Genomic DNA, 21,805 nt, shown 5'->3' with positions numbered 1-21,805 from the left:
TGTAATAAATCTTTTTTTTTTTCTTTCCCCAGCCAGGAAAAAGCATGTAGCCATTTTATTTTTATTTAATTCGTGTTATATCATAAGCTCTCATCTTTCACACATCAAAGCCACACAACAATGCACATTGTGTATTCTGAGGCCTTTTTAACAATCATTTTCATGATTTGAGACAGACTGACATAATTTACAATGGCTCTATTTTAAGCCCACAAAGGAAACTGAATTGAATGTATCCCATCCTGCACTCTTGGTTCCCATGAACTGCAATCACGTCCTCTAACTTCCACTCGCACCAGGGCCACACTAACCTTCCTGCTCCTCTAAATCTCTGCCCTTGAGAAACTTGACCACTTGTTGTCATCTCTTCACTGTTTACCTCTTCAGCAGGCTGCTTCATATCTCAGCAACAATACTCCTATTGTTCAAGGGCCTGATCCTGACTGATCCACAGGTTTTCCCAGTTCATGTCCCGTTGACATCCCCAGGACAATTTGTGGGATAAAGAGTGCAGAATTGGGCCCAAACACAGGAAATTTGCAATGCAGTAATTCAGGAAGAATGTTTGTTGCTGTGTATCAGTTACTGTTCCTGCTGGCAATCTTCATTCACAAGGAAAGACCAGAAAGAAAAGAGAAATCAAAGAATAAAATTAAAAAGAAGAAAAAAGGTGGAAAAGAAAGGAAAGATAAAAGCGAGAGAAGGAAGGAAAGAAATAGAAAAGTGAAGGGAGAGGATGAAAATGCGCGATTTTCTCTTGATAAGTACTTTTTAAATATTTTATTTGCCTATAGAACTCTGTTTTATTTAATGTAGAACAATCTCTTGTTTACTTGTTACAGTACCACGCTCTGATTTTCTGCTGTTTTCTCCTATTTTTAGCTTAATCCCAGGAATGAGGTTTCTGGTCCCAGTGAAGAAAGCCGCAGTTCATAGTACAGGATCAGGCCCCTTACTTTCATTGCTGAGATCTTACACAAAAACTGACCAAAACAGAGTTACTGTAGTGCCATAACCAAAGGTTTGCACAAGCTTCATCTTTAATATTATGGGCCTCTCCTTGTGTAAAGCAGAATAACTCCATCAACACTGACAGTTATGGCAGCAGAGCATTGACCACATACATTTTTTCAGAAAAAAAATCTCAAATGCATACATTTACAAGGCTAGGGTAATGTATAATTAAAAACAAATAATATTTTCTGAACTTTTGATCTTCTACCAGATTGTGTTGAGGGCCTGCTTCTTATTCACATGACTGTTAAATATAACACTGCACTGAGGTAGGCTGGAGTGGCAAGGGGCTGAAAAGAGGTGTATGGGACCAGATTTGGTCTTTCTAAAGTTTGGGCAGAGTCTCACTTAAAAAATCATTGATACATTATTAAATTATTATTCTCCATTAATACATTCAAAAGTAAACTGAGAAATACTCTACACTGGAGCAGAGCAAAAATGCCCACTTACAATTGAGAGATACCCTTACAAACTATTAAGGAAGATGCAAATTAATCATTTGACTAAATTTATCTCAGTCTTAAAAGTAAATTAAACCAATAGTGGCAATACTATTAAAATACGTAAATATTTATTATCTCAAATCAAACACTGAACAGTTGCACTGATGCCTTCACCTTTTTGAGCATAAAGTTACTCAAAACTATTTCATGAGGTGCTGCTTGCTCAAGGTGCCTCTTGCACTGAACAGACAGTCTACTCAATTCACGGGCTCTCAAGGCTGGCAAAAAATTGTTGGGCCCAGTTTCAAAGTCTTTACTCACCAGAATCATCCTGCTCTTCAGGACTCTCATCTGCAGCTGGGGTGTGATGTGGCACCAGTGAAGTGCACACCCAACACCCCGATGACTTTGGATGAGACTCCATGTCTATATTGATTGTGCCACCTTGATCTCTGTGGCTATTCCCAGGAGCCAGGACTCCTCAGATAAGTTTGTGTTTTAAGATCTCCCTCGTTTTCATCACATCACTTTTATTTCCATGTAAAGCTTTGCTTAAACTTCGGCAGATGAGATACGGTGATCAACTCTAGTTGCTTCCACATATCAAAGCAACAGAAGCTGGGTTTGATTTCTCCTATTACACCTTATTACACCTTTTAAAACTCAGCACCATACTTTTAAGCAACTAACTTGTAAGGGAAGTTTCCCTTCTTGCAGCTTTTATTGCTCTACAGACCCCAGGTTTAACACAAACTCCCAATCTGGATCCCAAATTGCAAAAAATTCATCTCATGCCTACACACCCTCTGTACCGTGATTGTCTCTGGACCCCAAATTAGCCAGCAGTTAAGTTTGCATATTTTCTGCTTATTTAAAAAATTACTGTACTATTTTGAATATGTTCAGTCTATTATGGCATGTGGTTTCTATTTGGAGAGGCTGGAGATTTTGTGAAGGCAGTGAGTAATTACCTTAGTGTTGGTGAGTTTTCACTCAAGCTTGGGCGGTGTACTGTAATAAGAGACAGTTGCCATAAACAGACTGGTACAAGTAAATCATGGTGTGTGGCCTTCTGGTGGAAAACAGATATCTCCTTTAGGTGACCCTACTTCCCTCCCATGGCTCAGCAAAGCCTCTCAAACATGTGGTCTCCAAACCCTTTTGTTCTGCAATTACATGGCTGTTAATCGTAGGCTGCTCAACAGGTTTTCATCCTTCACACTGTATACAAAGAATACTGGTTGCTGTTTTGACTTATCAGAATAAATAGTAACAAAGAGCATTGGAGAGATTGATTTATGAGAGGTGCCACTTACAGACTTCTACGTAGGACTTTGCAACAGGGCCATCTGAAGACTCCCTACCTAGTCAGAAGTTACTTTTTCTAATAATTACAATTTTTAAATGTAATTACTTCACCTGTGATCAGATTTAAAAGTTATTAATGGTATTTATTATAGTGATCTAGTTATACATTTTCTCACTGAAGAAGTCCAAACCAGAAGTACTATCTAGCCCAATGGCAGGAATACAGATTTTGCACAAATGAGTCTTTCAAGCCAATACTCCTCCTCTCAAGGAAGTCTCACAACCTGTGAAACTTAGAGGATCTGATTTATAGCCCAGGACAGAGTCCAGCCCCCACAGACCTAATAGCTCCATTCAATACCTAAATGTGGGGCATGCAAAGCAGCCTCAAGGAGGGCAGCAAGTGCCTCCAGCTCAAACTCACTGCCTCTAAGGTGTATTTGCCAACTCCAGCAAAAGCAATGGCTGCAACAACCTGGCTCCTTCTTGCTAAATCTCACTCCTCACTTTCTTTTTGTGCATGGAAAAATATCCAAGGGACAACAGTACAGTTATACAGCATACCGTGTCTGTCTGAAAAGGAAAATCATATGAAAATAACTCTTTGCATTGGACTATTAATTACCCAGAACTCATTTAATAACTCACAACCTCCTAAAACCTATAGGAAATTCAAAGGGAGCACAACACAACCTCCTGCTTCCAGATTACGTTGCTTTATGACAAAAGAAATAACACGTAACCAAATATGTTTAGTTGAAGACTTACATATAAAAGGTTTGACACTGCTGTGGATGTGTTTATGCTGTTTGAGGCCTGAAGAAGTGGCAAAGGTTTTGCCACACTCTGGACAAGCGTGAGCACGAGCCCCAACATGCTGGGAACGAATATGCCTCTGAAGGTTGCTGGGGTCCGTGAAAACCTGCTAGGAAATGAGTACTGATTAACCAAGAAACTTGACTGGGGAAGAAGCCAGTTATTACAAGAGTCTCTTAAAATTCAAACCTTGGAGCTAGTTGGGAGTATTTAAGATTAAAAACCTCACTTATGGGCTTCAACAGGGAGCTCTGCCTACAGGACAGGGCCTCACATTCCCAGGATCAGCCAAGTATTTGGTAGATCTCTTAACCCCTTTCCAGCTGCTGCAGCAGATGTGTTTGACCCTGCCATTAGAAATTGTGCTTTTGAGGTCAAGGACTTCACAGAAAATGTCAAAATGTGGCTGCTTGAAACCTCTAAGCATTACTGCAATAGAAATACTTCATAGCAGCAACTGAGTTTGTGACAGCAAGAAATCCTGTACACAACAGAGCCCTAGCACCCAGGGCTTGCTTGCATCTTTCAAGTGTCAGCTCAATATAAAATTCTCATTATTGCAGTAAATTGCCAAGCTTTGGAAATCTGATAAAAAGCAATGCAGAACACCTCATGCTATAGAAATAATCTGCACAGCAAGTCTGGTGCTGGGAAGTGAGAGAGATGCTCTGGAGGTGAGACACTTGCACTCCCTTAGCACAGCTGGGCCCATAGCTATTATTTTGATATATATTGCAGTAGTGTCCTGAACTTTCTGGTCCAAACAGCTGGCACACACCCTGGGGAACCATCCACCCTGTATCTCCCCGGGGTCTTTTGCCCCTCAGCAATCCTTTTACACCCCACCGGTCCTCTCAAGGCACCAAGCCCTGAGCTTGGGAATGCTCACCATCCTGCACGAGAACTTGGTTCAGACTCCAGAGCTATTTCCAAATCAAAAGAGGTAGAAAAATAACATGTTTATAAAGAAGAAGAGTAAACCTTTTAGAAACCGTCTGGAACACCGCAAAAGCCTCAGACCCTCCTCCATCCCAACCCTGGGCATCCCCACTTCCATGCTCCTATGCATCCAGTGGCACAAGAAACTCCAGGCAGCCTACAAATTCACTGTACCTTGGCACAGTTTTCACACTCGTAGTGCTTCCCACTGTCATGTGACATTTGGTGACGTATCAAGTTGGACTTCCAGTTAAAAGCTTTGGGACACTGGTCACACTTGTACTCCCTCTCCTCACTGTGCGACAGCATGTGCTTCTCCAGGCTGCAGAAAGAGGAACAGGGTTCAGTGAGGTCCCCCATGCACACACGTTCAACAGCACTTTATAGGAAGAGGAGACAGCAGAGCACTTAATTACAGCAAAATAATAAAAAAGCCCCAAAAGCCCAACCCTGGAAGTCCCAAGCTCACCCCAGCTGGGAGGCAGAACATCCTCCTCCCTACTGGAATAACACTAACACATCGTCTCATGTTTTGCCAGGCCACTTGCAAGTGCTCTAGGAGATGCTGCTGCCATTGCTCCCCCAGGAGATTATTTCATACACCTCTCAGTATTTCACTGGGGTAAGTCTTCCCTGAAGTATGAATTATTTCTACCTTATGACTTCCCCTCTAAACACACCTCGGATGCCACCGCTTCAAATAACTCTGTTCTTTTGATGGGAGACAATTTTTCTTATAGCAGGAACAGACAGGATGAGAATAAGAAGCCTCTAAATACTGTATGCTATGACTGAAGTTATACTTGATTATTATTAACTGTGTTCAATTGCATAGCTGTTTATTAATTCATTTCTTAGTACTTTATTCAGTCTATTAGTAGGGTATTAAATCTCCACTTAAATTCTGTTGCACATCTTTGAATCAATTAATTTCTGCTGAACATCTTTGAATCAGTTTGCATCTCTGAATTTTCTCTATTTATTATTCATTTGTAGCAAATACCTATTTTTAAACACCTGTATCGCTTGGTCACATACAGAGTCCTCACACTACTGCTTGAGGAAAGATTACTACATAACGTAAGAGGGGATTCACAGAAAAAACCATTGGGAAATGAGAGGTTTAGCGTGGGATGCTAAACCGGCTCAATCTTTCCTCACATGAAGCTCCCACTGATCTCTGCTGAATCAGTGGACAAAACCTGCTGGCTTTACAATCTCGTTTGGGCTGTGCAGCCCAACCAGCAACCTCCATTCTCAGCCACAGGTAATGGAAATGCTTTCACCCTGTGGATGCTCTTTACTTCTACCCCTCTCAGTCTCCTTCCTTGAGGGGACAAAAATAATTTTAGTTCACCCTCCTAATACTTCTGTCACTATTGGCTCTCCATCATGCGCTGGTAAACAAATTTGCTGTTAAGACCCAGAGCGACACTTGTCCCCAGCTCTGGCACCAGCTCCCAGATGCCTGCTGCAGCTACGTGATCTGCCACCAGCATGGGCAGTCCAGTCCTGGCCCCCAGATCTCCATCTTCCTGTTCTGCTCGTTCTCCATTTAATTACACACACCCTCAAGCACGGCTCACTCAGGCCTTTTGTTTTATATAATCTGGATATAGCACACTTTGGTACTTTTTTGCTGTGAACTGTCTGTGTGGTGTATTAGCCTTTCAATAATTCAAGAGTTCAGAGAATGACTGCATTCTCTATCATTTTTCACTCTTTCTCACAGTACTGCCCATCTATTTATGATGACTCGTTCTTTGTTTTCTGCCCTTCCTCTTCAATATTTAATATTTTAAGCTAAATTTACATTTCCTCAATGGTTCCCATAGGTTAGATATCGTCTTCTGGTTCGCAGGCAGAAAAGAACTTTTAGCAGCAAATAACTCACAACATGGAAAAATGTTACAGTCCAGACTCCTGCTTCCCCCACGCTGCTGCAGACCCTTCTGCCTTGATCTACCTACATCAGCCCCTTTGAATCAATCCCTAAGACTGAAAATTAGACACGTGAAGCCGCATCCTGCTCCACATCAGCTGGTGAATAAGACTTTGTGCCTGCACATGTTCCCACTCAGCAGGGTTGACCTAGAATGTGGGGAGCAATGTTTGGCACATAATGTTTAAATTTTGGTGTCATTAACTTTGCAGAAGTGCAAGGATCAGGTCATAGGATACGCTGATCTGAGACTCCCTGCGTGGTGCTGAGCCACCTCTGCTCTGTCAAGAGGAGTCAAGGAGCATCTGTGTTTTGGGAGAGTGGGCTCCACCTTGCAAAACCAGCACCTGAAGCATCCAGGAGCAGTTGTCCAAAGGGGCTAACCCTGGGCATGCACAAAACCATTCTAACCTTCAACAGGCACCACAGCATCCTGAATCATGGACACATGGAGTTCTGTGAAAAATATGAGCTCACAAAACACTCCAGATTGACAAGTAAATATTGAAGGGGCATAGGATTATTAGGTGATGCAAATGAATGCACTGTTGTTCCTAAAAGGGTAGTTAACAGTCACTGAGGTTGTGCCCACATAATGTGGAGAGGAAAGAAGACACAGTGGTAGTGTGGGAGCTGTGCTACAGGCTGCAACTGAAAGCAAGAGATACTGGCCCATGTCTGGTTATCAGAAGATCCAGTTCTTAGTTTAAGGTCCACAATAAGGACTTCAGTACTAAGACCAAATTTCTGACTTATTGAGACTTCGTTGCTTTCTTTACCATAAAACACCAACCAGCACGGAACTCTCACGCATTTTCATCTTGGTATCATATTCTGCCCTGGCTGATCTGACTGAAGCCATTACAGGATTTGCCTCATTCAATCACGTTTGAAGCACCAAGTCCTACCTTTGTAAGTCTGGGAAGACTTGATCACACTCTTTGCACTCTTGGATTTCATGCACGTCCTGAAGGTCATTCTCATTCTCAAGCTTTTTCTGGAAGTCCTCCTCCACCATGGAGAAGGCGGAGTGAGGTGTGCTGCAGGGGAACTTCTGGTGGTCTACGAGCTCAGCCTTGGACTCAAAGAGCTGGTCGCAGTCCTCGCAGCGATACTGGCGCTCCTCTGGAAGACAAAGGGGTTGGGCACATGGAGGCCCCATCAGTTTTCTGTCATTTTAAACTACTATCCCATCAAGAGCTTGGTAACAGTGTGTGGTTAAATAAACGTCTATTTATTTAGTAGAAAAAGAAAGTATTTCAGAGGAACAGGAGGGCAAAAGACAGACAAATACAACTGTGGTCCAGCTCACCTCCCTGGCTGCAGTGAAACCCTCCCAGATTTCAAAAGGATTCCAACAGAGGAGAAATCTCCCCTTTCCTTTTTTCTTTTTCTTTTTTTTAATTTTAGTGACACTTTCTATTAGATTAGACAGTAAGAAGCAGCTAACCGTGAATGTCCGGAGCCATTGTTTCATGTGAATAATCTTCACTCTTCATGAACAGTAAAAGCTCCTCTCCTGGTTCAATATCTGCTACCACTCTGTAGAATATCTGTAGGAAAAATATTTTAAAAAGAGAAAGCAATGTGACTACCACAAGAGGCAAAGAGGCATATTCCACTGCCAATGAATGTTACACGATCAAAACCTCATGCCCACACCCTGCCATGACATGGGTGCTGGCTGCCCTTTGCTGCGCAGGTGCCAACCTCAATTGTGGCAGGTCAGCTCCTTCCAGCCCCAAAGCCGCTGGTGTGAGGATAAAAAGGACAATTCCTTTCAACAGCCTCTGCTGCAAAATGAGCTGTGTGATGACTGCAAACATCACCAGCTATTTACATGCTTCGTTATGCTGAACCCAGGTACAAAGTAGCTATAAAACACATCTCTGAGTGATCCATGCAAGGGAGATAACTCCTGTCAAACTGGGAAAAGGCACTAAAGTTGACCTGAAAAGATGTTGTTGATTAAACCACAGGCATCCAACTCCCACGTCAATCATCTATGCAGTCCCAAAAAGCTGTAAGGTGAGAGACATACAAACCACAGCACCTGATTATTCCTTAGTTTCAAATGGGAATCAAAGGAAAAATCAGTCCCAAATGAAGAAACATCATGAGCAGCCAAAGCTGCTGGTGGTGACCCCAGCTGGTGGCACCTGGTCCCCCAGTACAGGTGACATCAGGCTGTGGGAAGGAGCCTGTCAGGGAAGCAGGAGGCTGCAGGGGGAAGAAGAGGCCACATTCCCTTGTGTCCGTGCACCCGGAGCGAGCGCACACCAGCACCCCCAGGCTCTGCTGAAACAAAATTCTCCAAATCTATCTGGCTGCTTTCTGTCTCAGCAGGAAATGTGAAGAGCACTAAAAAGCTCCACAAAGGATCTCAAATAAATATTAGTAACTTCCTCAGGCCTTGTTAAACAAAAACACATGACAGCTATGTTTCCTATGCTAAAAGCTGATGTCTTTGCCTTTTCTCACACTAAGGTATTTTAACGGTTTCACTCTCAAACACTGAACTCCCAATACTCATTTCAGTGCCCTGGAAGAAGGCACAAAATCACCTCCACTGTTTCAAGTCAAACAGACTCATTTGTTGCAAGGTAGATCCCGGTCTCCAGAGACCTGGATTTCCCTTGCCTGTCACCCACCGGGTGGCCCCGGCAGCCGAGCACATACCGATGTCCTCCAGGAGGTGGCCGTATAGCCTAATCGTTTCTTTCTGCACAACCGGCCTTCACCCACAGACATGGGCTACATATTGAAAAAATAAGAAATAAGATGTATTTGCTTGGATTTGTTTTCTTTTCTTCATTTTGTCCCAAAAACTACTCCAGAGGAGCATGAAGGGGAGCAGCAGTGAAGGCTTCTGGGGTCAGCTCATCCCACCACCCCAGTTTTTGCCCCTCTCCAGGTGCCCGAAGCACTGGCAAAGCACCTTGAGCACAAGGTACTCATGCCACAACCCCCTGCTTATGGCAAATCCTCCCCATAAAAGCCAGGAGAAGGAGTCTATGGGCAGTGTGACCTGACCAGGCTGCACCACCCTCCTCTTCTACACCACCACCAGCTGGGTCTTCCTGGGTTTGTCATTTTCAGCTCCTGCTGAGGAGACTTTGAACTCCACTGCATATTTTGGAGGGTCTTGGCAAGGGGTCAAGAGAGCCATGGCAGGGTCTCATGCATGTCTTCTCATGCACCTCTGGAGTTGATGCCACCATCAGTGCCAAAGGACAAGGGGCTGCTGCGTGGCCTTCAGCGCGCCAGGCAGGGACACAGCTGGGACAAACAAACATGCTTGATCAGAGGCCGAAACACATTTAAGTGAAGCCAGCTTTTAACTCCCACAAATAAATCTGATGTCAGTGCTGCATCCAATGAATATTTGCTTTAAGCGGCTCTTGTTTTTCCATTTATCAAGATAAATGTATTGAAACTGGCTTTTTTCTTCCAGAAGTAAAATGGCCTCCACACATCTGAAAGGGAAGCTGCAGTCCTACCTGCAGGAGATAAGCCTGGTTGCTGGCTGGCTTAGGGTAGAAATAACACGTGCCTGACATGTGGCACTGCACACCAACTGGAGAGAGTTCTACAGGTCTTCCTGCTGCAACAGCACCCACCTCCCACTTAGGGTGGGAGCAGGATCAGGCCCACCCCATGGGCTGATGGGACCTCCTCCATGGACTCAAAGTGAACCATGCCAAAGCTCCTGCTTGGCCCAGGGCAGCTCTGCTTGGGTCTTGCTGGGTTTTGTATCACACTTGGATAGACTCAGATGTTCCTCTGAGGTCAGTGGTGCGTCCACACCAAGGAGCAAAGAAAAACCACAGTAAAGTATTCTCCAGTCATTTTCCTTCTCTGCTCAAGCTGTCCCATCAAAGGTGTTTTGACAGACCTTTTCACCTCTCATTGCAAAGTGAGGACACGTGGCCCATACACAGGCATAAAGAGGGTCTTGTTCATGACATGCGGTGCTGGAGAGCATCACTTCTCTCTGGGAAGCCCCGGGACAACGCAGCATCTTTCTCACAGCTGTGGAACAAATCCCTAACCAGGGCACAAATTCTGTAGTCACTTGTCTTGTATCTGCTGGTATTGAAAAATATCAGAGATGATTAAGCCACCCATCAGAAACTACCTGGCCAGCCTCTCCATACTTCAGCAGGGAGACAAGATGAAGTATCCCAAAAAGCTCCATATTTTAGGTTGAGTGAGGTTTCTTTATTTGGAGTCTCAGAACTGACACTCTCCAAAACAATGTCTGAGTGACAGATTTCTAGCTCTGGCATTTCAACATTACTATTACTATTAAACTGCTAACTATAACTATTAGTAAAAATATTTTTTTTTATTTCTGCATGTCCAAAAAACCCAACCTGCACTAACAGTTTATACACTAGGATCTGAAATAAAACATATTAAACTTTAAACCAAAATGATTGTTCAGGTAAACTAATTCTGATTTTAATAGCTGTCTTTATTCCTTCACTTGAAGGGCTTTTTTCTCTCACTCTTTCCACCTGAAACCTCCTGGAATAATCCTGTCTCAGAAAAATCAAGAAGTTAACTGTGGCCCATGGAAATGAATCACGTTGCTCGAGGTTTTAGGCAGCAGCAGCTCCTGAGGGCAGAGACGTTGGGGTCCTGCAAGCCCCCAGATGGAAAAGCTCATAAATTAACTCCCAGCCTCTGGGTTCCCTCCTGGCTGCCCTTGCCTTGCAGCAACAGCAGCCTCGATCGTAGGTGGAATTTTGTATTAGGAAATGGTAATGCAGAATAAATGGACTTTTCAATTGTAAAGCTTGAAGATTTCTTGGACGGAGTCCTGACTTTTCTTTAATTAATGAAAGGTTTTAATTTTCTGAATTTCACCTCTTTATTCTACCAAGTCCATTTCATTTCCTGACTTTCTTGGGTTAACCTGTGCTCACATGTTGTGAGCACACACCAGTCTGCCTCAAGAAGTTTAGGAAGAGCTGCTGCACGGTAGAGAAACAACAAGAGAGGGGGGGAAAAAATAACAGCAAAGTCCAGATGCACATTTCACATGCCCTGGGATCAGCCGTGTGTGACTGCAGTTTATATAGGAAGAGCAAAATCGGATCCAGGTCTGGAAACACTTTCAAAGTTCAGAGGGTCTGAGGTGGGGAGAAGTTGGGGGAGGCCTAACTCATCAGTCCTCTGCGCCTGCCTACACTGCAGGTCATATATTTATGCTACTGAGCAGAAATAAAAGCTCCCAAACTGCAAAGCTGTAAAGTGAAAGGGGAGGGAAAAAAAGAAGAAGAAAAAAAAAGGAACACATACCATTTACTTTCAAATTGATGAATAAGGCCTCATTGTTATGAATCCCAGTTTACTTTTCCTGGTCAGGCACTTGAAATTTTATTTATGCTTAATAGACTGCATTTGGCATGTGTAAAGATGACAGAAGCGTGAATTATGAATGACCTTCAACCTATTCAGGAAGTTGTAATAATTGAAATAATGGTGAAAACGCACTCCCCGCGAGCTCGGGCCGGGGCCGCGCTCGGATGCCGCGCCCTGCGCAGTGCCCCGGCCACCCCCTGCCCTGCCAGACCTTCATTGCTCACTCAACCCCCTCTGCCCCCATCCAGCATGTCCTCTGGCCCCGGGAAGGCTGAACCAAAGGACGCCAGTTTCTGAGGAAAAAGTGACACTTCAGCTGCTGCATCTGTCATACTCAGCCAAGGAGTTACTAAACCCTTTAGTCGGGCATACACGAGAGCTTCGGAAAACACGGCACATGTCCCAGTGCTGCCTGGGAAATGCAGGTTCTAGGGCAGGCAAGAGATGCTGCTCAGCATCGGTGCTGGTTGTACTTTAACCTCCCAGGTTGCATTGAGCTTACATCTAGCACCACGGGGGAAGACACCAAGGGACTTGGTCCTGCACCAAACTGGTGCAGGCAGGAGGACCGAGTGGAGAACCCATTGGATGGGATGGTAAGAAGGAAGACACCAATGGTGGAGCGCAGAATCACAGAGTGGTTGGGGTTGGAAGGGACCTCTGAAGATGATCTAGTCAAACCCGTCTGCTAGAGCAGGATCACCTACAGTAGATCACACAGGAACATATCCAGGCGGGTTTTGAATGTCTCCAGAGAAGGAGACTCCACAACCTCTCTGGGCAGCCTGTTTCAGTGCTCTGTTACTACCCTCACACTAAAGCAGTTTTTCTTCCTAAGCTCCAGCTTGTGCAGCACACCCCACTGAAGGCCTGGTGAAGCCCAACAACAACCCCAAAGCCCTACACTGACATCCCATCCCACGCCCATCAGGATCCTGGCCCCCACCATATGCCATGGCAACATCTACCCTGAGCAAGGCAACATCCCCAGCTCCCAGCCACCTTCGGGGGCTGTGGTGAGCTGAGGGGAACATGCCTCAAGCTGGGGCAGGAAAGCGAGCGCCCGGACAGGCAGCGTGCACACTGCCAACTGGCATCCGCCTCCGCGCTGCTTCGGAGGAAGAGTGGAACTTGCCTGAAAAGCAAAACAAATGAAATGTCCAAAGCTAATAATGTGCTATGTTCAAGGAGCAAGATGAAAATTGGGATTTATGCCCACCAGAAAAATGAGAAGGATGAACGGATACATAACCTCACAATGAGCTGTAATTAAGCATTTAAGGGGGAAAAACAACACAAAATAAAAAGAAGGAAAAGGTCCAGACAGCAAAGCTTCAGCTTTAGCTCCTGTGATGAACAACTTCTGCAGCTGGAGAGCTGTGTGATGAAACCCGAGCCAGGTTCTTCTTGCCATACTCAGGCAAATGATAAATTGAAATGAACTGGAGTTTTTTCAAGGTCTAACATAGAGGAGCCCTTCCTGAGTGCTATATTGGGCCCAAAGAAAACTTCAGCAAAAAATCCACAGCAAAACTCAGCAAGTGCCTGCATGCGAGTGGCTGCGGGGGCATGGGTGGAAGCCAGTGGGGAGGAGGGGACCTCCCCCTTTACCCTGTGAAATGGTAGGGGAGCACCACAGCATTGAGACTGCAAACTCTTTCCTTCCTCCTTTCAAAAATGCCCTGAAACTGCCAAAGCAGATCAAGCAGGAGGGGCTGGAGCGAGGCCATTCTCTTGAAATGGCACCAGAAATCCCCATTTTTCCACCTTCTGAGGTAAAAGGTGCCTCATGCTCCTCTGAAGCTAGGAGGGAGCTGCAGGATGTTCCCTCTGTAGGGCACCCTCTTTGGCATCTCAAGAGACCGCAGGCCACCTCCCCAGTGATGTTCATGTCTTCTTTCATCAGAGGTGAATTTTAGTCTCTGTGAAAGCCCCAGGCCAGGGTGAGGTGCTGCCACATCCAGCTGAGCTGCTCCAGCCCTGCAAGACCTCCTGCCCAGGAATCACTGACCATCACTACCAGACCACAACTTCTGTGTGTCCACCTGTTCTCCTGAGGTGACCTCACCACACAGTTGTCTTCTAACATCCCACCTCCATCCATGAACCACACAAAGTGTCAAATGAGTTGCAGCCTTGTCCTGGCTCTATGGACATCTTTAATCCTCCATATTCTTTCTGTCAAGCAGATGAGTGTGATTCGACAGCTCTCATCACAAAAAAGGCCCTTTTGCTTAGAGATGATATGCCTCACCATTTTTATTAAACACGAATAATCGATAAAAAAAACTTATCATCTTGCAGAAATGGCAATAATCAGTTGCTGGCTTTGGTTCTGAAAAATTTCTTCTAGGTCATGTCAGGACAGGCCAACGCTGAGAGCAGTGCCACCACAATTAAGCTCCAGAGAGCACAGGGACATAAAGACCAGGCAGGAGTTTCAGCCACAGCCTCAAGTCTAATTGCAGTAAGTGGAAAATCACCACCGATGAACTCCTTGTTCCACCAGGCCTACACTAACACAACCCCACTCCACTGGAGACAGATTTTCAGTGGGAACTAGATTAAGCTTTATTTGCTTAATAAACTCATAACTCACAGGAAGAGTCACGGCAGAATAGGGCCCCGTATGAGCTCAGCGTGTGTGCGCCCTCCTGACCCACAACAGCCAAAACCTTAATTTCACTCCCTGACAACAAAGCCTCAAAACTATTCCTTAAATACACAACTTTTGCAGGTGGTTGTGTCTGGGGCTGCTTGAGGAGGCTCGGCCCTTCCCTGCCTGCTGCAGGGGGGGGGCGGCAGCAGTAAAACCTGAAACACGAAGCTGTGTCTGCAGATTAAAAAAGTTCGTAAAACGTGTAAAATGTGATCAGATCTGGTGAAACCTACAGCAGTAGGTTTATTCATGTAAGTTTATATCACTGACATCGGGCACGTTGTTAAAAGAGTGTAATACTACTGGTTTTTCCCCCCATTTGCAGTGGCATTTACTTGAGTATAAGGAAACAAAACAAAACACACACAAAAAAAGAACCCTAAAAACCTATTTCAGCACATGCAGCAAACCAAAAAACCTCAGTAAATTGATATTGAACTACTTGGAGTTTTCCATGCATAAACCAAAGGGAATCTTTGGGAACTGTTTTGTTGAGGAGAAAGAGAGTTGGAAGCTCAGAGCAGTTCCACAGCGTTACGTGGCTGTATCACTGTCAGAGCTCCGCAAGCAGTAAGCAAGACAGAAACTATCTTCAGGAGTTTTAACTACAACTGCTACCAGTTACAGTTCTAAAAAATATATATATATTTTTAATAGCTTAAAGGTGACTGTGATCCCAGCTTGAAAATGTGCCTGGAACGTGTGACAGCCCCTGACACGTCACTGCTGGATTTGCAACTCCACTTTCATTAACGTATATGTTTAAAAACAATGCTTTTGCTGGGATGACAGCCCTGCCAGAAAGCCTAACAGGGCTAATCATTCTGAAGTCATTAAAAAGTTGAACTAATAGAGGTTTAATGATAACAGAGAGGAGTCATCCAAGTTAGCAGGAACTGGTATTGAATCCTAACTGACTTGGGGCTGAAAAAAATGCATTCCAGGGCAGTAACAGTGACAAGACTCTCTGCAGCTCTGCACACTCTAGTCTCTTTGGGAAATGGAAAAAAATGAGAGTGCCCTGTTTGTTGAATTTTATTAGTCATATACATCTTGAATTACAAAGATTCAGGTTAGACTAGGTATGACAGGATATAATAAGAAGACAGCAAGAAGAAAACCTAGATCAACCTCTCATCTGAAATAAAAAAAAAAAACCTAAACACCAAAAAATGCAGCTTTTAAACCCTACTCCCATCTCCAATCAAATGAAACTTGAGTTGCATCCAGCGTGCATGTTTTGACTGCATCCCACCATTATCGAGCTGTTCATCTTAGCAAGGCTCATTTATACAGCCATAAGAAAAAGCCCAAGCCTTTTGTAAAGTTGATCCTAAGTGATGAAACCAAACCTCAACCGTGAGTCGGGGGGTGGGGTGGTATGTCTCTGAAAAAAAGTCCAATAGAGAAAACAACAAAAAATGTTTTTCTTTCACTCTTTTTTGTTAAGTGCAGAAGGTAGAGCTTAGTGGAGCGACTAGATTACACATCACCCCGAGATTTATCTAAACCCTGCCTCAAGCAGTCTGGGAATCATACCTGTCTGTCAGTCAGGCTTGAATTTAGTAGCATAAACTTGTGGGCAACATAAAGCTGGTAGTGCTGGCAGGATCTTTTACCATCTCAGGTACAGACCAATGTTTGCTTGTGAATTTTACAGATGAGTTGAAGCAATTAGAGGTGAACAATTACCGCTGATCAAGTGTCTGTGCCCCAGGAGCAAGCAGGCTCCCACAGCAGGGATGCTCCCTGTGCCATGAGGGCTGCTGACATGCTGCTTCTTCCCAGGGGGAGCGGGGGGAAGTGGGGTGCCCCCCCCCTGCACCCAGCCCTGACTGTGGCTCTGGCTGAGTTGGGGCCTCCTGTCCCAGCCAGGCTGCATTGCCTCTGCCCCTCAGCTCCCAGCGCAACAGATCCTAGTGCTTCACCTTCCCCACCTCCTTTATTTTTCCTTTTCTTTTTTCCCCCCCTCTTCTTTTTTTCCTTTTATTCCCCCTTTTTTCCTAACAGCCACCACAGCAGAGTGACCCAAAGGCAGCCTCGTGCAGCCTATACACAGGCACGTCTACACACTCTGTCCTGGCTCACATTTGTCACTCCTTGTACACGCACACGTTTGGCCATGTAATGTCCATTTCCCAGTTTGCCTTCCTATTATATTTTATATTACCTCTGGCAAGCTTGCGCCAGAAGAAAGCAGAAGGAGGAGCTGTTAGAAAGTCTTTTTTGCTTTAAGATTTGAGAGCACATTTTTAGCATTAACTTTTAGGCTCTGGTCATAAAACGCTGGAGTGCGCGTACAATACTGTGGGTAAACGTGCAGCGTTTCCAGGGGGCCCAAATGAACAACAATGTCTTGATGACAGCACCCACCTCACAACATGCTACTTGAAAGGCAACCAGTTCTTAATTTGCAAATCTCAGTAACAATGAGATATTAAAATATGGAATTATGACCAGCGCGACACTCTGTGAAATAACAACTCTCCAGTGAATGAAAGAAATCATTGGCAGCAGTACAGCCACCATTACCAAATCTCAGAAATGTAAACACTAAAAAAAAAACAAAACACAACAAAACCAACCAAAAACCAGAGAAAGCTACAAGCACCATAACTTTCCTTCCAAAAATGTCAGAACACAGTGCATGTCTGTGGCGCAGAGGCAGATGCTGATGTTCCAGTTGCAGCTCACCAGTACCCAGGCAAAGACAGTCAGTTGCTTTGACCAATGCACGTGATCCCACTTCTAATCTTTCCTTTTACGCCAGCTCTTATTAAACCTAAAATATTTGAGTTTGCTGTTTCAATTAATCTATATAGTTTCCTTTTCACATCACTGTTCCATAAATCCTCTGCATTGAGAGAACGTATCATTTTTCAGTGTAAAGCATATTTTAACTTGGAAAATGCATTTTGCATTTACTAATAATCTTTATGGTTTCTTTAGTTAAACCAGCTGCTACATAAACCAGAAATTATATCTCGGTCGGCTGGCTCACTCTGTGTTACATGTGCTCAGGGCTGAACTGCAAAACCTGAAAATTTTAAAACATCTTCTCTCATAGTTTCTGAAAAAGTTATTTATACTGGCTCTAATCAACTATCTCACATGAATGAAATACATAACACTGTGCTGGAAATAGCAGGCTGTCTCACATTCATTTCCTACATGTAAGGAATTTGATTAAGAAGAATGATTTCTAATTGAAGCTTTGTGTCTGATTGTGATTCTTTTTTCAATACTGTCAAGGCAATTAAATAAGCTAAAGATAATCTTTAACATTCACCTGATGCAGTTAATTAAGTGCTGAAAAATTAAACACTGATTAAATGAATCAAATCACATGTTGCAGGTAGTAAAGTTTAAATTGGCAACAAGAATTCACAATCAGTTGTTGCTTCGCTATTTTAGATATTTTATTTTAAAGAAGTAGAGCATTCTTAACCTAACCTCAACCATTAAAATATTTCATAATGACATGTATTATCCGCAGACTAAAGCAAACCTTGATTTAAGAAACACCTAATAACTCATCAGCATAATTGAAAACAAAACACTTCACCACGTCCTTTCTCTGCCTATCCCAGCCTTTTTCCCAACACACACAGATAAACAACATTTCAGAGCAACAAAGAGTGGATTTAAGAGCAATAAATGAAAAGAAAAAGAAAAGCACTGAAGATCCTGGTTCAGCATACAAGTATTATGAGTTCCAGCAAAGCGTATGGGAAGGCATGATAATATTCATGCACGTGTGTGCATTCAAATCCAAATCCCTATGCATACAACTACACTGGTAGCATTATCACTTTTGTGTTTTCCCCTCCACTTTTTTCATTAATTTCACGTTACAGCTTCTGATCAACTCAACTATTTAACGTGGCAATCCAAAGGGAATGAAACAGGAGCCAGAAAATGCTGGTAATTCAAACCCAGCAAATACTGGCTTTGTATTCCTAAGAAAGCAGTCTGAGTTTGTATTAGGTTTAAGGTAAAAAAACAAACAAATAAATAAAATATATATATATATATAAAAAATTATTCATTAATTGAACAACAACATGGAAAACCAGAAAATTCTTATTATCTATAGCCCATAATCAAAATTATTCTATTCTGCATTTCACATCTGTGCATTATCTTTTTCCATCACAGCAAACAGGCCAAAATCTGTTGAGAATTGTTGGGTTGTTTTTTTTTCCATTGACACCTTAATGTTCCTTAGAAATAAATCCAGCAAATGAACGCACCACGTACCTGATCACTTATCTGACATGCAACAAGGTTGTGCTGATTGTAGCATCCAGCAAACTTGATGTATTTGAGCCAGTTTCCTACATCTGGTTGACTGGCATCTATGCAGAACTTCACATTGCAAAACTCATCCAAGATCTAAAAGGAAGAACATGAGAGAGTAAATATTTCTGTTGCTGTCTGGGCATACTAATCAAATGATAAATCACACATTTCCAGATAAATAAATACCGAATAATAATACAGGCATGTTTATTCAGAAATGCACTCTTCTGGTGAGTTTTTTTTGCAAGCAGTCAGAATACATACATGTTAATAAAAGGACAATAAATGTACTGCAAAATGTCTTGACAAACATTTACATGTAATTGAGATGTTGTCTAATTACTATTAAGAAATGCTACATTAATTTAAGAGGGATATTATTTAATTTTTTTTTGCATTCATCAATGACTATTTACATTTAAAGTCATTATTTTAAGTAAATTCTATCAGAGAATATAAAAAAATTATTAAAAGACCTGGTGTCAGTTTCAGTTGGGGGTTGTGTTTTGTTTCAAGATTTATGCAGACTGCAGCACCCACCTAGTCTTTTTTTTGTATTTGTTACTCTGAACCAAACTTTGTTAGGCTGAGTTATTTATCTTGTTTTAGCATTACGCTTCCCAAACAGCCCTTCTGTGCAACACTTAAATCACTCCCCTTAATTGAGGCAAATAATAGAACTCCCTATGCCAAACTACAGAAAATAAATGAGAAACAAGGTCAACACTCATGCAAAACATGGGAGTATTAAATACATACCAATGAATGTTCCAATTATGCAGACAATAAACAAATATAATGAGATTGCTTGTGGACAAGCTACAGAGGATGTTCTATTCTAATATTGTGACAAATTACTAATCAGTACAGACGACTGCATGTAATTATATCTTTGCAAGCTTTAGCACCGGCCTATCCGAAACTTGCCCCGGCATCCCAGGGAGCTCACTGCTACAGTTGTAACTTCTCCGGCTGGGCACCGGCAGCAAACCACCCCATTTTATTACAAAGAAACTTAAAACACACGCCCCAAACGAACATACACGGGAAAGGATGGTTGCATTTCCCGATGGGAAACGTTTGTATTCCCGTGCAACCGTAGAGCGCTTCGGGCCCCCGGGCGGCACGGACCGGAGACCCGAGCCCGGCGCCGTGGATCAGGGACTTGATGGGAACCCACCAAGTTTCCTACCAAGGGCGCTCAGTATCGCCCGAGCACGCGCACCTTCATTAATTACCTTCATTAATTACCGGAGCCCCGCGGAAAGCTGCTCTGCCCGCGGAGCCTGCCCGGGTCACCGCCCCCAGCCCCGCCGCCCCCCCGGGGGCTGGGATCGGGCCCGGCCGGGACGGAGGGGGGGGGAGACTGGCGAGACTGCCCGCCCGGGCTGCGAGCATTGCCCCGGGACAGCCGCGTTCCTCCTCTCCTCCCAGGCAGCCTTTACCCCCATAAAAAGAAAGGGGGGGAAAGCTAACCCCAACCCCCCAGCCACCTCAAATCCCGGCGGGGCCCCGCGCAAGGCCAGGTCTCTCCCCCGCGGCCGCGCACGCTGCCCCCGCCGCCCGCACCTCTCGAGACTTTTTCGGAAGGGATGTCATGTCATTTTCTCTTTCAAATCAAACTCCCGCTCTGTCCCGAGAAAACTGGGGGGGAGGGGAAGGGGAGAGCCTCACTCCCCTCTCCCCGGGGCGGCGGAGCTGGGTCTGCCCGGGGGCCGGCGGGCACCGACGGGGCATCGCGGCCCCGTCCCGCGGGGCAGCCGCGCTCGCTGCTCTTACCTTATGTCGCCGGGAGCCTGCGGGCGCAGGGACGGGACGGGGGCGGGGGAGGAGAGGGGGTGAAGAGAGGGGAAAATATCCTTCAGGCGGCTGGAAGCAACATCTTGGCGTCAAAGGCGAGCGGAGGCCGCGGCCGTTGGGGTCCGGGGCTGCGCGGGCGCGGAGCGCTCGACCATTTGTTGGGGGGCGGCGGGGGCCCGGGGCGCCGGGCGGGGAGGGCGGCAGGGAGGGGGATGGCGGCTCCGGAGGGCTCAGCGGCGGCGGGGCTCGGCGGGGCTGTGCCGGCTGGCCATCACCTTCCCCTTTCGGCCCCTCCTGGTCTTATCGGCTGGCTTGGTGCGTGTGTGTGCAAGGAAAGTTACCGGGAGAAGGGGGGACGAACGGGGATCAAAAAAGAAAACACGCACAAAAAATAACAACCTAAATCCCACAGTTTAAGGGGGGGGAAAAATAATAAAAACAACAACAACAACAAAACCCCACCGCACGCCGCTCAACAAAACAAACTTCTTTCACTTCTCCGCCGGGGATGGGAGAAAAGTGTGCGTGCGTGGGCGGGCGGCTCTCCCCACCCCCGCAGCCTGCCCCCGGCGCTTCTTCCCCGCCGCACCCCCGGGCAGCGCCCGGCCCGGCCCTGCCCGTCCCCCCTCCCCGCCCACCCCGTCGGGTCCTGCCAGCCCGCCGCTCCCCTTTCGGGCACTGTCTCTTTAAAGCGGGACAGCCCCGGCCGCGCCGCCGGCCGCCCCCACCTCCCGTCCTTCCCCCCCCGCACACCGTCCCGGGCGGCAGCGAAGCTCCCAGCGCGCTTAAAGCGACAGCGGCCCCGCGGCCGGGGGTCACCGCCAGGTCGCCGAGCAGTGGCCCCGCCGCGGGGGCTCACCGGCAGCCCCCCCCCCCCCCCAGCCCCCCATCCCCCGCCCGGGGCCGGCGGGGGCTGCCGCGGCCGTGCGCGCTGCTTCGGGCCTTCGTCGCTCGCCTCTATTGAATCGCCGGCCGCTCCCGTCCCTGTCCCCGTCGCCGCTCGCCCCCCGCTCGCCCCCGCAGCGGGACGGAGGCGAGCGGGGACTCGCACCGCGCTCGCCCCGACGGCTTCTCCCGGCGCTTCAGGAGCCAGCGCGCCCCGCTCCTCAGCCGAGCTTCTCTCGTCATCGCCGTCACTGTGGTTATTAATAATAATTTTTAATGAAATGCAACTTTTTTCTTCCCTTTGTTTTTCTTTTTTTTTTTTTT

The 21,805-nt window shown here is 45.5% G+C and overlaps 1 protein-coding gene across 7 annotated transcripts in view; it reads right to left on the bottom strand.

Moving 5' to 3' along the window:
- MECOM (MDS1 and EVI1 complex locus) overlaps positions 1 to 21,805 on the bottom strand; it is a 332,845-nt gene that overhangs the window by 26,262 nt on the left and 284,778 nt on the right. For 3 of the 7 annotated variants that reach the window (XM_051626185.1, XM_051626188.1, XM_051626191.1), the window contains exons 3-7: positions 18,755 to 18,889; positions 7,916 to 8,018; positions 7,374 to 7,590; positions 4,698 to 4,845; positions 3,537 to 3,693 (exon numbers count right to left, since the gene is read on the bottom strand). In XM_051626185.1, coding sequence (XP_051482145.1) covers positions 3,537 to 3,693; positions 4,698 to 4,845; positions 7,374 to 7,590; positions 7,916 to 8,018; positions 18,755 to 18,889 — 760 coding nt within the window. Of the gene's footprint in view, positions 1 to 3,536; positions 3,694 to 4,697; positions 4,846 to 7,373; positions 7,591 to 7,915; positions 8,019 to 18,754; positions 18,890 to 20,575; positions 20,889 to 21,805 lie in introns of those variants that run through there. The other 4 variants (XM_051626187.1, XM_051626189.1, XM_051626192.1 and 1 more) reach the window with 2 other exon arrangements.

Source organism: Apus apus, chromosome 8 (genome assembly GCF_020740795.1).
Source record: "Apus apus isolate bApuApu2 chromosome 8, bApuApu2.pri.cur, whole genome shotgun sequence".
Lineage (NCBI taxonomy): Eukaryota > Metazoa > Chordata > Aves > Apodiformes > Apodidae > Apus > Apus apus.
This window is presented reverse-complemented; position numbering and strand designations above follow the sequence as displayed.